The following is a 16,775-nucleotide window of genomic DNA, read 5'->3' as shown; positions in this document are numbered from 1 at the left end:
TATATACGGAAGAGTCTCAATAGGAAGGTAGGGTTGGATGTCTAAATTATTGAGGCCTATGGTACTAATTAGGCATAGTTACCTTAGTGGCTAATATTCGAACTGGTACAGAGCTTTACCCTGAGTTCAGGTCTGAGTATGCCATGAATGGAGACCGCTGAACTGGCCAATTTGACAAGTATGGATTTGGTTTATTCCCTAGCCTTGGATATCTAAGATATATATTGTGTAGACCCGGGTTAACTACACATGTATATTAAAGTGTTTAAGGTAATGCCTATGGTCATGGTATGGTTTTATGTGTCAAGATTGATTTTTCATATTTTTTTGAAAATTGGAATTTGAGACCAAGTGGGAGTTTGTTGGAATTATGGTTTCAAATATATTATTTATGAAATAAAATTACCATGATTTATAGGCGTGAGGCCCACTTCTAGATGCTTTGTCATTGGATGTTCAATATAAGGAATAATGATCAACACATCCCCCTGTAGAGGTAGATAAATTAGGTGCATTGACTTAGTGGACACATCCCTTGGGAATAAGGAGATGTATTTCTCTTGAGGGGATATATCTCTCCTTAGAGGATGTATCTCTCCTAAGGGGATGTATCCTTATGAATAGTCATTAGTGCTATAAATTCCTCCATGGTCTTACAAGTGAGGTTAATGTTATTTTCACACCCAGTTTGGCTGAACGAGAGCAAACTTATCACTTGTAAATGAATTATCAAAGATTATCTTGTACACTTCAAGTTCTATTTATATTCTTCAAGATGAAAAATATGCTCTATATATTCTTCTTATTTCAATTCTATGATATATGTATGACTCTCATAATAAAAAGAATTATGGAGAATTTAATATCTATTTCTATTATATTTATTTTATTATTATTAGACATCAAATCTAACATATATCAGTTCTAAAAGTTCAATCGAGTGTTTCTCAAAAGGAAGAAAAAATTGGTATGATCTCTCCTACCATTTTCTTAAGCGTGGAGGGAGGATTATTCCAACGGTATCCCGTTACAACCTATAATTCCATTTTCTCATTTTGAGAAAAGTCAATATGACAAGTGGCGCCTCTGCGAATGAGTCGCCCCTTCGCTTCTAAACCCCACGTGTTAGACGCCGAATCTTTTGGACTTTTACAATCTTAAATTAAAAGCTTCTATGCCCTTCTCCCCTAAATCACCACTCACGCTATTCCAATGATCTCATCCATCCATCTAAAGGCTTGATTTGGCTCTTTTGCAGCTTAGCATCCGTCCGATCAAAGTAACTTCGGGATATTACAGATGATTGAGGGCATCGTCGGTAGTAAGAAACACATAAAACTTTTTCTTTGCTTTCTGTTTTCCTTTCCTTCCGGAAAGATCTCTCTCGTCTTCTTTGTTTTTTTTAGCGGCTTGTTCGCTGCTTCTGCTCGGAAACGTAGGACATTTTCCAATTCTTTCTGTCTGAGAGTTATATCCTCCAATTCATTTCCATTCCATTCCTGCTGTTAGGTAGGAAGAGTGTGAGTTCTGCGATCCATATCTACAACTTTATCGGTAAAGATATTACGAGTACTGAATCATTGCTGTTCGTTATTTTTCCACATATATATATTTCTTAATTTTTTTAATGTTTCTGATTTGATCATTCTTCAGAAGTTTATTCTTCTGACAGTGGTGTGTTTCTTATGTGTGCAGATTCTCGAGTGACCGATGGTTTTCTTTCGAGGTGTTACTGCGCTTTCGAGGCTCCGATCTCGTCTTGTACGTAATTTGATTAGCTTTATGTTAAATAAAATTTGTGTTGATGTACATACGCGTTTCATTTGGTTACTTAATTTTTTTTCGTATTGCTGTTTCTCTATGTTACTACAGGTGCAGCAGCCGTGCTTGAACGGCTCTGTTCGATGGCTACAGATTCAAAGTGGTTCTGAGATTGTAAGATTTCGCCGTCGCATTTTGTACTGTATCTTCGTTGAGCTAAACTTAATGGATCGTCAGTGAAATGAACTATTGACGCACAACCTGCTGGTGCTAGCTCAAGTCAGCTCTTTGGGTTCACTGCATGTTTCAAGTCTGTTTAACTTATAGAATTATATAAATAATTTTATATTTCTACTGAGACAAACAGTGAGACATTCTCTCCCCAACTTGGAAACAGAATATCATTGTCTGTTGAATTAATTTATTTGTGGAATTGTAAAAATAATATCTTCTTAGTGAGGAGATGTTTTGGATTCTATTATTCTTTTTATATACGTCTAGGATCCTATTTTTGAAGTTGGCCATTCTATTTTTTTGATGTCACCTCCTTATTTGAATAGATAAATCTTGCTTGCAACTTATTATTCATTACTACATTGTTTTATTAGTTCCACTGTTGATTGTCTTTTAACCTTAAACGCATTGCACATATTAATGAGTTTTGCTTTTTACGTTTTTAACCACCTGATTTATTCATATTGGTTGTTTAGGATCTTCATGCACAGTTGAAGGAGATGATTCCAGAACAGCAGGTTTGTCAGTCATTATCTCTCATGGCAGTTCTTGCTTTGAGCAGTTTTAATTCCTTATATATCATAAAAGTCCTGGGAGTGCAAGTTTTTATATACTATAATTTGATGTTACATACTCGATTTTTATGCAGACTTCTTTGAAGAGTTATCTGTTTGTTTACTGGCTTTGGGGTTTCTGTCTATCTCATACTTGTAGTTTAATTTGGCTTCAAGTGAATAAATAGACAAATGATTCTGTAGGCGGTTCACTTTCAGTATGCGAAGGTTTTTTTTTTTTAAAGTTAATTTTTCATTGTATTTTTTTTGTCCTGGACTCTTTTCACAAAACTGCAACTTTTCAATTCCTTGTTGTGGATTGATTTTTGGTCTTTGTTTGGGAATATGATAGTGCATTTTGGCTTTACTGTGTAAACTATAGGACTTCCAGCAACGTTTCCATTATTTAGTTTTTGAGATTTTCCAAATAAACTTCACATCAATAGAGACAGACAGAAGATTGATGGCTCCTTTGCATATATCTGGTTCAGGTAGGACATATATTATGAAGAGCTTAATGATTTTTATGTTTTATGTTACAGGAACGTTTGAAGAAACTAAAAACAGAACATGGGAAAACCCAGCTTGGGAACATTACTGTTGATATGGTATAGTAATTGAATATTTATTGTCTTATTGTAATTAATTTTTCTCTTTTTTTTGGAAATTTTTTTTGCTACTTTTACCTCAATTTCCCCCTTTTGTTAAGTCAGAACTAAACCCTGTGAGATCAGGAAGTATAAAACGATTTTTTTTTATTGACTTGTGGCTTGTTGATTTTGGAAGGTTCTTGGTGGAATGAGAGGAATGACTGGGTTGCTGTGGGAAACCTCATTACTTGATCCTGAAGAAGTAGCTTATCTTTTGATTTTTTAATTTTTTTAAAATTTCTTGCTTTTTGTGTCTCTTTCGCTTCTTCTTCTTCTTTTCTCCATAACCTTAGTTTTCTGTCAGGGAATTCGTTTTAGGGGTCTCTCCATTCCAGAGTGCCAGAAAGTACTACCTGCTGCTGTTAGTGGAGGAGAACCGTTGCCTGAGGGCCTTCTTTGGCTTCTTCTGACTGGGAAGGTAATTAGTGTGCATGCGTTTTTTATCCGATTACTGTCAGCACTCTCAGACTTTTATTTTTTTTGAATGTTGATTACACTACTCCCCAGGCATCCTTTAAATAAAAGGATGTATTCCCCTGTGAAACTTGAACCTCACAAAATGACCATTGTGCTAAAGGCTCAAACAAAGCTCTCGAACTTTTTGAAATACTCTGATTTTGCTTATCTACTTTATTGTTGGAATTTTTTTCTCGTATGTCTTTGGAACACTTCAAGTTTTTTCAAATTTAAGGGTTTACCCAAGTCTTATCCAGGCTGGACAAAATCCTACTTCAGGCTGAGAGCTCTGGATTTCACACAGTTTGGATATGGATTGCTTCAGGCTCTTCATTAAGTATTATTGAATTTCGTATTGTTAAAAATAAAAGAAAGGAGAATTTCAAGGAAAGAAAGGCCATCTACCAAATAGTAGAAAAAGGAAATACAATGATATTAATGCATGGCACTATACTGGGACTATGGGTGCTACAAACCGATCAACAAGCATTCTGCTATTGTTGTTTAATGGATTTGAGTAGACTGTGACAAAGTACCCTACTTGGTATGGTTAATTTATTTTGCACAGCAAGAAAAAGATTTTTTCATTAACAAAAAAAGCACAAGTAGAGGATCCCTGCATTAATGATTAAACATAGAAGAGAAATGAGAAGTAAACCAACTATATTCTATTGACATGTAATCTGAGGACATCATAAAATGCTTGCTAAACAGAAATGAGGTGAATAAAATGATTTTTGGTAATGTTAATGATGGATTTATATTTAAGAGATTGGAGAGGAATTACAAAAGGAGGGAGGCAAGAGGGGATGGAGGAGTCCAAGCCTCTGACTCAAACTTGTTTGACAAAGGCCTCTGAAAAGAGAATGTCTCTTAGCCGTGAACAAGCTAATTAGAGTCTCTTGGAACATTTATTGAGGAAACTACTAAAGAGTGAATAGAGCTTCACTTCGACTCACAAAAAAGTGACTAGAGCTTCACTTTCTCCAAAGATTTATGGACATCCAAAATTTATGGAGTCCTTGACATGGAGGTGACATGGGAACACTGAACAGGGATCCAACAAAGCTAAAACTTCCCAGTTGGTTGGAGCAGAATACCAAATGGGAGCAGGGGAGAATCAAAATTCTTGAGTAAAAATTTTGGAAAGCTCCTGCAAAACCTATTTTGCATCCAAAATGTATCATGGAGTTGACCTCATGAACCATGAAGAAGAGGCAAACAAAGATAAGGTTTCAGCATGGATTGGAACAGAATACCAAACAGGTTATGAGGAAAATTGCATTACTTCCGAGATACTGTTTTGAAATTCTTCTGCTAACCCTACTTGGGAGCTTGAGGAGAGGGAGGCTCTTGTGAAATATGATTTTTCTAAATATGGCCTTGGGATACCAGAAAGAGAAACTAGTTTTTTTTTTATTTTTTATAATTAATCTGCTTTACATTATCTGTGAACAACAATACTGAGAAAGAGAGACTGTGGATGTTTGTCTGCCTGATTCCTGAAAGATGACATTGCTGCAGCATCTATTCATTTCTGCTGATGTAGAAATGGATCTTGTGAAGGCTGTATTGTTTTTTTAAGGCTCAGATACGGATATGGTGCGTTATGGAAGCTTTGGACAGGAATTTACTTAGAGTAAGGATGGAACTGGCTAGAAATATTGGAAGTATCACACTTTGGAAACTGGCGAAATGGGTTAAAATTTGGTAGAAGTACGATGTCTTCTTAAAGTCTATTTTCATGTCTTCTAAAAAAATTGCAAGAGAGGGAGAATGGATAATCATCATTGTTAACTAATTTAAAAATAGAAGGATGATCTGGTTATTTTCTGAAAGGTGTGCTCTCATAGGTTCTTTCACCTAAGCCTTGGATACAAAAATTTGCTTTATCCATTCCTCTTATGTCTTGCACTACAGGCACTTAAAATAAACTTCTTGTTTTACATTCACTTTCCCTGATTTGATTAAGAGAAAGTTCTCTGTCCTGATTGTTTATATTTTCCAAGAACAACTGAACTAAACCAAACTGTGCTGGAACTACATAGTTAATTATGTCACTGGACTTATGTAGTTGTCTATGCCAAACACGGCATACTCAAGAAGTTGCTTTTTATTGCAAAAATACTGGTATAAGTTTTTAGTTAGACTTCTATTATTAAATCATAGTAGGGATATTCTCTTTTTACTAAATTTGCTTTCTCCATGCCTTCTTTTGATTTTTTTTGTTTTACGATATGTAAGTAAACAGTAATTTTTTGGAAAGGTGTTAGTAGTTAAATACCTGGACCCACTTCAACATCATATCAAATGGAAAGTATTTTCCATTTGTTTTTTGCATGAGATGCCTATTTGCACTAAGGAACTTCAACTGTGTCTTAGGTACCAAGCAAAGAGCAAGTCAATGCATTATCCAAGGAGTTGCAAAGCCGTGCAAGAATTCCAGGTTTGCTCAGAACCTTACTGTGTATGCTTCTGTTCGTGTGTTATCTACTAAGTTTGGAGAATGAATTATATGACTTATAACTCATTTATTTATCTATGGAAACTAATGTTATAAATATATGATGACATTAGTCATGCAAGAAATACAGATTTGCTAGATCTTACTTTATATATTCACTTGGCATATTATCTATTAAGTTTGGATAATTAATAATTATCTCTAATGGCTAACATTATAAATTTATAATGACATTAGTTGTGCAAGAAATCTTACTTAATATCTTCAGTTGGTATATTATCTATTAAGTTTTGCAGAACGAATAAATTGAATTAGTAATTCATTTATTTACCTCAAGCAACTACTGTATTACATTTATATTGGCTTTCTATGGCAAGCTAAGAATGATACTTTGATGCTTTTCCAATGTTCAGACCCCTCGGCCTCTCCTCCCTTCCCTTCCCCTATCTCTCCCCTCTCCTCTCCCCTCTCCCTTCTCGCCTCTCCCTTCTTCCCTCTCCCCCCTCCTTCCCCCTCCCCCTCCCCTCCTTCATCCCTTCTCCCCTCTTGCCTCTTCCTTCTCCCCTCTCCCTCTCCTCCCCTAACCATAGATTTGTTATGTTTGTTCTGTAATATCATGAGACTTGTATAGTAATTCTTGACTGTATCTATGCCCTTTATAATAAAAACATACTTCTTCAAGTAGTTCCTGTGTTTGACATGTCTAAGTAGAAAGTAGAAACTGGGACTTATTTATTATCTAAATGGGATGAATTGCAGATCACGTATATAAAGCGATTGATGCTCTTCCAACCACTGCACATCCTATGACACAATTTACCACTGGTGTTATGGCACTTCAGGTTGAGTAATTTGACTCATTGATTTTTCTTGTCAACTTTCTTTAATTTGTTAGTCTGAGTTATCCCTATTTATTTGGACCATTTATGGATAAGGCCATGTCATCTAATTGCATTTGAAGGCTTGTCTCTGGACTGCTTTCGCTATTGCATCAACTATTTGAAGAAAAGAGGAGGGGTTATCTAGTTATCCAGTCATTACTAATGTGGATCAGAAAATTAGTAGATGTAGCGTAGCTGGTTAAGCCATTTTACTAAGACAGAGATGTAGAACTAGCTGGTCAAGCCTTGTTTCTGTGTGTAACCTCAAGAAATAATGAAACCGAAAAGGATGGGACATAAACACTGAACTAGGAAATGAATTCAACTAATTCCTTAATATCACTGGATGATAGGTTCAACTAGCTTTGCAAAAGAGGAAATTATCATAAGGTGGGATCTTCATTCATTTTAAGTTAACTTGCAGATGATTTATGGAAAAAAAATCTATTTCACTAACTTGTTGTAATTTGAGTACAATGAGCCTCTATGTATAATAGAGGAAACAAGTACAATCAGATCACAAATAAACTACCTTTGTCCCAAGTTACACCCAAAGTCAAACACTAAAAGATAAGTCCTAGAACAATTGAACAACTGAACATAACTAAAACACCTTTAACTGAGACTCTTTTGTGAGACCTCCTTCCATGAGACTCGTCTTAGACTCCACCATATTAATTCCACTCTGTGAGACTTCTTGTCATGAAAGTCATGTAAGACTCTTCCATACCTGCTCTTCAATAATTTCATATTAGACTTATACCAAGAAAAGGCTTTTAACTATATAACTAATAACTTTAAGGCTAATAATGTTGTTATAAACTAAAATTTGCTCAGCCTAGCAACTTTTTACTTTAGAAGAAACTTAAAATGAAGAATGACAAAAATTGAGACTAAAATTTGTACACATGGATTATGGGCATATGTGATAGCATCAATACCTGTGCCTAGAGGATAATTTGTCACTTTTTGTCATGTATTTTGATCAAACTCCTGTAGGTAATAGAATGGTTAAATCTTGGATCCTTTGGTATTACATCTTATGCTCCTTTAAGAGCTAATTTAAACTTTCTACTAGAAGTTTGACATCAAAAAGGACTGATTGGTGTGAATTACTTTTCTGTTATGTCAATAGTTATAAAAAAAATAGTTATTAGTTGTGTTCAGATAAAAGTATAAGTGGGTGTCTAGGAGCTGGACTTATTCACCCGTTTCTAAGATCACAGAAGAAGAACAACTTTTGATGGGAAAGCTTTCTCAGTAGGTGGGGCAGTTGAACATGCTCTCTTCTTGCTCTTCTTAGTAAAAAATCTCTGGAGTGTGGTCCTTGCATTGTTGTAATCCCATTACAGTGGCCTCCTTGGATGCTTGGATGAATTTTGTTCTCTTAACAGTCAGTTCCAGAGTCTAATTGGCTTATGCTTTGATGGTTTCTAAACAGAAAACCCATAGGGATGGTGGTGTTATTCAAGATAATAATGCGAGATTTTGGTATTCTGTGCTTCACAGTCTTGCAACTCAGCTGAAGTGGAGATCCTTTCCCTCATTCATGGCCACATATTTTCTTGGGACAAATTCTTTAAACCTTCGATTCATGAAGATGACTGTTTATTATCAGCTAATTTTCTGCCGATCCAATGAGTCACAGGTCGGATGGGTTGGTTAGACTTTCCCCTTCTGTTCTTGGTGAGTCACCATTCGCCCTGAGTTCCGATCTGATTCAGGTTTACAGGTTCCTGAGTTTGAGTTGGAACACCATGGTTTTTTGGACTGAAGAAGCGCTTCCCCTTTGTCACTTTTGTGATGAAATTCTTGATCCTTTCAAGTCTTTGACTATCACTTGGACCCACATACTCTGGAGCATCGATTTTTTACTAAAAATGGAGTTCTTTCCAGCATCTTGCTGAGTCTTTTATTGTTTTGTTGAATCCTTATTTCCTTTAGATTGTTTTGTTGAATCCTTCTTTCCTTTAGATTGTTGCATCCTTCTTTCCTTTAAATTTTTTGTAACCCTTGTGGTATTCTCTTTCTCTGAATAAAATTTTATTTTCTCACAATTTTCTGAAAAAGTGTGGTCAGCTTTAACTAAATCTAACATTTAGCCGAGGATTGTTAGCAAAGAAAACTTAAATGTGGGTCAACTTTATGTATATCTTTGTTTAATCCTGTTAGTTCAACTTATTAAAACAGTTTGTCCTGATCTGGTCACAATATTGTTTTTGACATCTGTGTGGGGGTTGAAGTATTTTATTTGACTGAAGAGAACTTCTAGTATGAATTGTTTCAGTAGGTCTGAATGTTGACCTGGCTTGAACATTTGATGTGTTACAAATAGATCCCACATTATTAAGAGAAAAAAAATTTGTTGTCAAATTAATTTGCAGGGATAAAACCTAACATATGGAGCTATTTTAATACGATTATAGGTCAGTCCAACCTAGCTTTTTTTTTTTTTTTATGACAATGAGAAAAAGGATCTCGTTAAGAGAGCTCTTGAGGGAGAAAATCTTACAAGCATGTAGTAAATACAATAAGAAACAAAAACAATAAAACAACATGCCTATAATACGAAACAAGGCAAGGTCAGAGGGGAAGCGTGGTTCCTAGAATGAGGTGCTGCAGGAAAACCTCTCTTCCCTAGCCAAGTGTCAGCAATGTTGTTGGCACTTTTAAGGATGTGCTGCCAAGATGTATCCATGCTCCTGCATAAATCCTAAATTTCATCCAGATAGATTAAAAAGCAACCAGGGCACATTTCTTCCCACTGGCCCAGCTAATGACAACTGCGAAATCTCCTTCAACTGCTAAGCGAGCTGGGAATCTTCCCACAGATAGTTGAATGCCAAACCTGGATCATTTAACCTGAACAAATTGGAAACTGGATTTTAGTGAATAAACTAGAAAGGAAAAACTGGGTGAGGAATGCTTCTTGTAGTGCTTTGATGAGGTTGAAGACATCTTTAGATCCTTAACCAGCCTGTATCTACTCGTGAATAACCAATAATTTAGCTGATTCCTTGGTCAGAACTTGAGCTTAACATTTTGCTGTGCAAATACTTAATAAAATTATAGAAACTAAAGAACTTAGTCTGTAATATCAACTGGTCTATAAAAGGATTTGCTTGTTTTAATTTTCCACACATGCCATCTTTAAGCGTGAGATCTCTTGATCATTTCAGACATTTCTTGTTCTTTATTTGTTTGTTATCTTTTCCCATCTCAGGTTCATAGTGAATTTCAAAAGGCCTACGACAAGGGCATCCACAAATCCAAGTAGCCTTACCACTTTTCTTCTTTCAAGTACTTCTCACTTCTAATGTATTTGTATTGTTACATGGTTGTTACTTCTTTTCAGGTACTGGGAGCCCACTTACGAGGATTCCCTCAATTTGATTGCTCAAGTCCCTGCAGTTGCTGCTTATGTTTATCGAAGGTGAGCATGTATGCTCTGTATTTGTTGTTATTCTTTTTAATTGCTTACTTCACTTGTCTGCTTTCATATGGAGTTCTGAGCGTATACCATATCTACCATCTTTATGGCATTATAAACATGTCTTTGCATCAGCTTGAAAACAAAAAAAATATCTATTCATGTTAAACTTGTGTCACTAAATTAGCAACATTGTCTACTTCGCTTACTTGAGATGATATGCACTCAAGTTTATAAGTGTTTTTGTTGCTTTGGTTTTGAAGGATATATAAGGATGGGAAAATTATCCCCGCTGATGACTCTCTGGATTACGGTGCAAATTTCTCTCACATGCTTGGATTTGATAATCGCAAAATGCAAGAACTGATGAGGCTGTATGTCACCATTCACAGGTGAGTTTTGTAGACAGTTCCCTAGCTTGACAGACCTTGTATTTATTTCCAGTGTAAACTTCTTCCATCATCAGTTTCCTCTTTCCAGTGATTTTATTTCAAATTTAATGCTAACCATCTGACTGATAATGTTCTAGTGATCATGAAGGTGGAAATGTCAGTGCTCACACTGCTCATCTGGTGAGTCATGGATGGTGGATTTTTTTTTTTCTCTTATTAACATTATGTTGCCTGACAAAATAGTTTGAAGTTAATAAGCATGCTATGTTTGTGCCTCATTTATTTGATGTTCACATTTCTTGCTCATTTAACTGAATTTGTTTCTGATATCCTCAGGTTGCAAGTGCTCTTTCGGATCCTTATCTATCATTTGCAGCTGCTCTAAATGGATTGGCTGGTCCACTCCATGGCTTGGCTAATCAGGTACAGAGATCTCGTTTCGGTGCATTCCTCATTATTCTATTTCTTTGAGAGGTGCATGTGACAATTCAGCAGTTTTAGTATTTTTGTTATTTTAGTTTCTCTTCTATTTTGTTATGGATGTTATGTACATAACAATCTGGGGCAGACTTAATGCTATTATATTATCATCTTATCTCATGTGCTGCACTCCTGACTTCAAATTATATCTTTCTGCAGGAAGTGTTGCTATGGATCAAATCTGTTGTGGAAGAATGTGGAGAAAATATGACAACTGAGCAGCTGAAGGAATATGTGTGGAAGACATTAAATAGTGGCAAGGTGGGGAACTTAGTGATCTATCTTAGAATCTAACGCCTTATATGTTTTTAAAATAGCTAGTTGTGTTCATATACTTGTTCAAGATACTGAATTGGAACTGATAAATACTTTGTGGGTGAGGGATCTTTGTGGCTATGTTTTTTTTATTGCCAATAATGGGATGTTAAATGATCTTCTCCACATTGTGAAAATTTTCTTCCTTTGAAAGGTTTAGTGAACATGAATTTTTAGATGATTAGTTTTTTCAGTTAGGTTTTCTTGAACCCATCAAAATGGGGTTTTTCCTGTCAACTAATTATCTTGTGTCAAGTTATGTTTCTTATATTTAATTCCATGTTTTGTGAAGGAGATTTTACTGTTGAAGCTAGTATGTATTGAGTAAGGCTTGCTGGACTCTTATGAGATGCTTCTTCTGTTGCTACATCTAGCTGCTGCAAAGAGAGTATTGCAGTAGTAGAAGTTGCCTTAGTTTTTTTGGGGGTCAAAATACATTTGTCGGCCTTAAACAGTTTGTTCTTGATTCATATGATGGTGCTTTTGCACAAGTTTAATTTGCTGCAATGCTCATTTTGTTCCTTTCATCATTTAAATCTATAGACATGCTTTGCAGGTTGTACCTGGTTTTGGGCATGGGGTTCTGCGTAAAACGGATCCCAGATACACGTGCCAGAGAGAATTTGCATTGAAGCATTTACCCGATGATCCATTGTTCCAGCTGGTTCACTCCTATACTCGCTAGTTTTAGTTCTTGAAGTGTGGTTCTCCAATTTGTGTGTTTTACTCTTGTTAGTGTTTACGTTAATATTTTTGTGCAGGTTTCAAAGCTTTATGAAGTTGTTCCTCCTATCCTCACTGAGTTGGGAAAGGTAAATAAATCAGACTTTTCGCCCTTTCTTTCAGCCAGGTCATGGTTTGTTTGGGTTGTCTTGTGTCTCTTGGTTTACATGAACCTGGTGTGTTTGCTTAGAAGGAAAATTTTGTTTTGTTTGAATGGACTTATTAAATTTAAGATGGATATTCAGGTTAAGAACCCTTGGCCCAATGTTGATGCTCACAGTGGGGTATTGCTTAATCATTTTGGATTGACCGAAGCCAGGTAACTTAATGTTGTATACGACTAGCCACCTTGTTTATATCAGAAACGTGTGATTCTGCAAAGAAAAAAAAGTAGAAACCTGAAAAAAGCATGCCTTGATCACTATACTGTTGGCTTCTATTCTTTTATTGATGCTCAAGTATTGAGAAACTTTATGTTGGGCAGATATTTTACTGTCCTTTTTGGAGTTTCAAGAAGTATAGGAGTATGCTCCCAGGTACAATCTCGATTGCTGCTAGTTATTGTTTGATAAGAAAGGCATTGTTTTTTGTTCATCGTCTCTAAATCCACATATTGAATGCAGCTGATATGGGACCGTGCTCTGGGCTTGCCGCTTGAAAGGCCAAAGAGTGTGACAATGGAGTGGCTGGAGAACTATTGCAAAAAGGCAGCCTGACCTATTATTAAAACGCAAGGCGAGATGGAAATTCGTTGTTCTGAGCAATAACAGGAAGAGTTTCAGTAGGATGAGTTTACCTGCGAGATCAACTTTTACTTGTAATAATCATTCATAAATTTGCTTATGGTAGTATCACAGAGCCTTCTGAGTTTGCTGATCTTTGGACGGCTTCAGCCTAGAATCAGGTCGAACAAAATTTTCTTGTCAGTATAATGGGTTATTATTTCTGAATACAAGTATTAGCGCTCAAGATTGAAGTGTCATCAACTTCAGAGGAGACTAGTTGATACTTGATAGTAGCGGGAAACTTTTCTCATGGTAGTGAGCCGGCTTCTTCGTAAAGCCATATTGAAACTGAAATATAGTTCTCTAAGTTTCTCAAGAGAAGTCCGGAAAATTCTCCTCTGAATGAAATAGAATTTTCTACGGATTTGGTATTTTGAGCAAAATATGTTGGCATCCTTCCTCGTTTCGAGAACAAACCTAGCGGTGCAATAAGAGTTCTCTCTTCCATCGATTTTGGTGATGAAAATCGAAGAATCATAATTTTGATATCATGAAATTAATATACTCTAAAACTTTCTTGTATTTAATACCATGTATAGATAGATTTAGTGGCATTCCTTGGGTAAATAGATATTATTCTAAATTTATTATTTTAAAAGGGCTCATTTCAAATATAACCCTAAAATATGATATAATTACTTGCCCCAACTTTTAAATTTAAGGAGAAAATATTTAAAAACTATAAACTTTTATTATTGAATTTTATTTTCATAAAATTCCCTGTTAAGCAATTTGAGTCGACTCAATTTACCGAATAACTCTATTTTTAAGCAATTAAAGCAGGAGGGAATTAAGTTAAGGTGCTGCTACCCTGCAACTCCAGTTTCTTCCGGTAGAGAGAAGAACTGCAGAGACGATTATTACGATCCACAGCCGCGGGAATGTCCTCGACCAGAAGCCCTTCTTCCTCCCTCTTCTCAAGTCTGAATCCAATGAAAGATCTCTTAAAATCGAACTCGATCTCCCGTTTCAACCAGGAAAACCATAATATACCAGGCCCCCAAAGCCTTACTTTAATGCTACGTACTGTTCTGGAAAAATATTGCTCGACAGGCGGAGGCTCGCGCTTCTTACCCGGAAAGAAGGAGAAGATCAGAAAAGATCACGGAAACAGGATTGGATCCTTTTCAACAGAAAATAGTAATCTGTTCAACTGTCTCAGTTTTTTTTTTTTTTTTTTCTGTCTGTTCATCTTTCGGTTTTTTTAAGCTGGTTTTCTCTTTGGAAAAGAAATGAGGAGAATTTTGTCATCTCAAGCATTCAATGCAGCCGCCATTCGTAGAAACTTGGTCGTCCATTGCATTTAATACCAATGCAATGTAATCATGAGATTTCTCTCTCTGATCTTTCGTCTTGTTTCTTCTTTCCTTTCTCCTCAGATCCACCTCTGCTCCAGGCGTATATACGTACCCCGGCTGAAGCAGGAACTACTGAAGTTCTTGTCCGTTTTTTGGTTCTCAGAAGCAACGAAGCAGAAGACTGTTCTCGGTTTCATGGCTGTCCTAAACCCTCAGGCGCTGGAATTCTATCCTTGTGCCGGTGCTATGCTAACCTTACCCTTTCCACTGCCGGATTGTTTCTATCCCACGCCACCTCCATCTCTTCTTCCCATGAATGCTTTGCTTCCTGACCCTTATGGTTTCTGTTGTATCGGATCGCCTTGTATATTTCTTGCACCTCTTTCTGTCTATAACAGCACTCTACATGTCTACTTGGATTTGCCGTTTATGGAAGTGCCTGTCAAAACAGATTTTCGTTATGTGGCTTTTCCATATCGCCTCGAAGCAGAAGACAAGCTAGCGGATGAACAAGGTCCGAGATCAGAAGCGAAGACCAGGACTCTCCGTCGTCGGAGAGGAAGGGACGAGTTGCCGCAAAGCGATGCATGCTGTGAGAAGATGATATGGGTGGCGAAGGGACTCGGTGAAGGGCCTGCTGCGAAGGAATGGAAATCGCTGCCAGAGTCGGTGCAGCTGAGTGGAGAAAGCACAACGCTCATGATAAGAAACATACCCAACAAATTTACGTAAGTAGTTCTTTATGAATTCTCAATTTCCCCTTATTTCTAATCTGACATTCGTTGTATCAGTAGGAAGATGTTACTGGATTTTCTGGACAGCCATTGCCGAGAACAGAACAGTAGTGGCAACATTGACGACGAGACCTCGGCCTATGATTTCGTATATCTACCGATAGATTTTGGGTGGGTTTTCATGAACAATATCGAACTCCAGTTCATCGTTTATCTATCTCTTCTGTTGTAGAAGACAGTGAAACTGCTGAGCTATGTTTGTTTTGCAGGTCTGGGTGCAATCTCGGGTACGCTTTTGTAAACTTCACCTACAGGAGTGCCACAGTCAGACTGCAGAGGGTTCTTCACAAAAAAAAGTGGGATATTTTGGGTTCAAAGAAAATTTGCGAGATAAACCTTGCAAAGATTCAGGTGATGATTTACCATTCACAAACTCTTATTATTTCTGAAAGAAAAATTTGCTGAATTATTTTGAACCAGGGAGTAGAAGCACTCCAGAGGCATTTCGAGAAGTCCATCTTTGCCTGCGATTCTGACGAGTATCTCCCTGTTCGTTTTAATCCATATCGAGACGGTATTTCCCCCTTCAAATTTCGCGCGATCGGGAGTTGGATGCCTCGTGTTCCACTACTGGCTGACTGACTCACCGGAGAAAGATGGCTTCCTGTTTCAGTCTTCCGTGTTCATAGGTCTGTACAGTTTATAGAGGAGTCCTTTAGAATCTTGTTGTGGTTTTTCTTTTCCTGGGCTGTTGCTCTTACTGTTGGTGTTGTGCTGTTTTTCAGTTTCTTTGATGAGTCTGTATAACGTGTATCGTCGTCCTGTTACTGCTCAGATGTCATCTGAGACCTTCTGAGATTATCTTTCTTCATGGCTTTCTAGGCATGGAACAGTAGAATGGAATTACTGGATGTCGATATGTTGGAGGTGATGTTTTCAATATTTTATCTGCGACCGACTTCTCGTGAAGGGAAGGGGTGGAAGTCGGGGGAAATCGTACCTCTCAGCTCTGTCTGCCTATTTGTGGTAGATCTTCTGTACGTGTACGTACAGAGAAGACGGCGGACAGCACCCGTCCGAGCAGGGTGGGTCGATATCTTTGTAAAAAAATTGGGTATACCCAAAATCCCGTCTTTCGCGGGTGATTTTAGGCTGTTGTTGGTGTACTTTTCCTGCAAGAGCCTGTTGGGTTGAAGAACTTCGTTTTGGCCTCCGGTGTCGGAGGAAAGGTCGACTACCTTTGGTTTTTTTTAGTACGAGAAAGGAAAATTTCTTTACCGGGTTCGAAACTGATGAATTAAACCTTCGATGGCAGAAATACTACTTGTCGGCCATCTGGGTATTTCGATCTGAGCTACTTGCATCAATCGAAGCACATTGTTTCCAATCAGAGAATAATCCTGATGCAGTTTTCATTACTGGTAATGGCTTTAAACATGAATTTTTAAAAACATGAAATTTATTATACAATATTAAAGGGAAGTTAAATTATACCTTCTTTTATACGTTTTAGATTTTTTTTCTTCCGATCTCTGAACAATCTTGGGTTGAGTGACGAGATAAGGGACTGAAAATACTACTTGAAGCCAATTTCTTATCAAGTTTGTTCATGGTTTCG

The 16,775-nt window shown here is 36.9% G+C and overlaps 2 protein-coding genes across 3 annotated transcripts; both read left to right on the top strand.

Annotated features, from left to right (window-relative positions):
* The first annotated feature begins 1,382 nt into the window (after positions 1 to 1,382).
* LOC137938785 (citrate synthase, mitochondrial-like) lies at positions 1,383 to 13,309 on the top strand. Of its 2 annotated transcripts, none has more exons than XM_068783821.1 (20): positions 1,383 to 1,509; positions 1,696 to 1,761; positions 1,873 to 1,935; positions 2,472 to 2,513; positions 3,092 to 3,157; positions 3,336 to 3,401; positions 3,504 to 3,617; positions 6,038 to 6,101; positions 6,879 to 6,961; positions 10,224 to 10,273; positions 10,356 to 10,433; positions 10,694 to 10,822; positions 10,960 to 11,002; positions 11,159 to 11,245; positions 11,462 to 11,563; positions 12,174 to 12,281; positions 12,379 to 12,429; positions 12,586 to 12,659; positions 12,825 to 12,876; positions 12,964 to 13,309. In XM_068783821.1, the coding sequence occupies exons 2-20, from the start codon at positions 1,711 to 1,713 to the stop codon at positions 13,054 to 13,056; spliced, it is 1,416 nt and encodes a 471-aa protein (XP_068639922.1). In that variant the 5' UTR covers positions 1,383 to 1,509; positions 1,696 to 1,710; the 3' UTR covers positions 13,057 to 13,309. The 2 variants fall into 2 exon arrangements, with proteins under 2 accessions (XP_068639922.1, XP_068639921.1); XM_068783820.1 differs by having other exon boundaries at positions 1,383 to 1,554.
* Positions 13,310 to 14,618: 1,309 nt separating this feature from the next.
* LOC137939431 (protein MEI2-like 6) lies at positions 14,619 to 16,013 on the top strand. The gene is made up of 5 exons (XM_068784699.1): positions 14,619 to 15,151; positions 15,218 to 15,328; positions 15,427 to 15,568; positions 15,638 to 15,731; positions 15,943 to 16,013. The coding sequence occupies exons 1-5, from the start codon at positions 14,619 to 14,621 to the stop codon at positions 16,011 to 16,013; spliced, it is 951 nt and encodes a 316-aa protein (XP_068640800.1).
* The last annotated feature ends 762 nt before the right edge of the window (positions 16,014 to 16,775 follow it).

The sequence above is a fragment of the Aristolochia californica genome, unplaced genomic scaffold (genome assembly GCF_029961685.1).
Source record: "Aristolochia californica isolate CCGP_79_NKW_82.1479 unplaced genomic scaffold, dmAriCali1.0.hap1 SCAF_8, whole genome shotgun sequence".
In the NCBI taxonomy this organism is placed as follows: domain Eukaryota; kingdom Viridiplantae; phylum Streptophyta; class Magnoliopsida; order Piperales; family Aristolochiaceae; genus Aristolochia; species Aristolochia californica.
The sequence above is the reverse complement of the archived record's forward strand: the minus strand, read 5'-3'. Positions and strand labels throughout refer to the sequence as shown.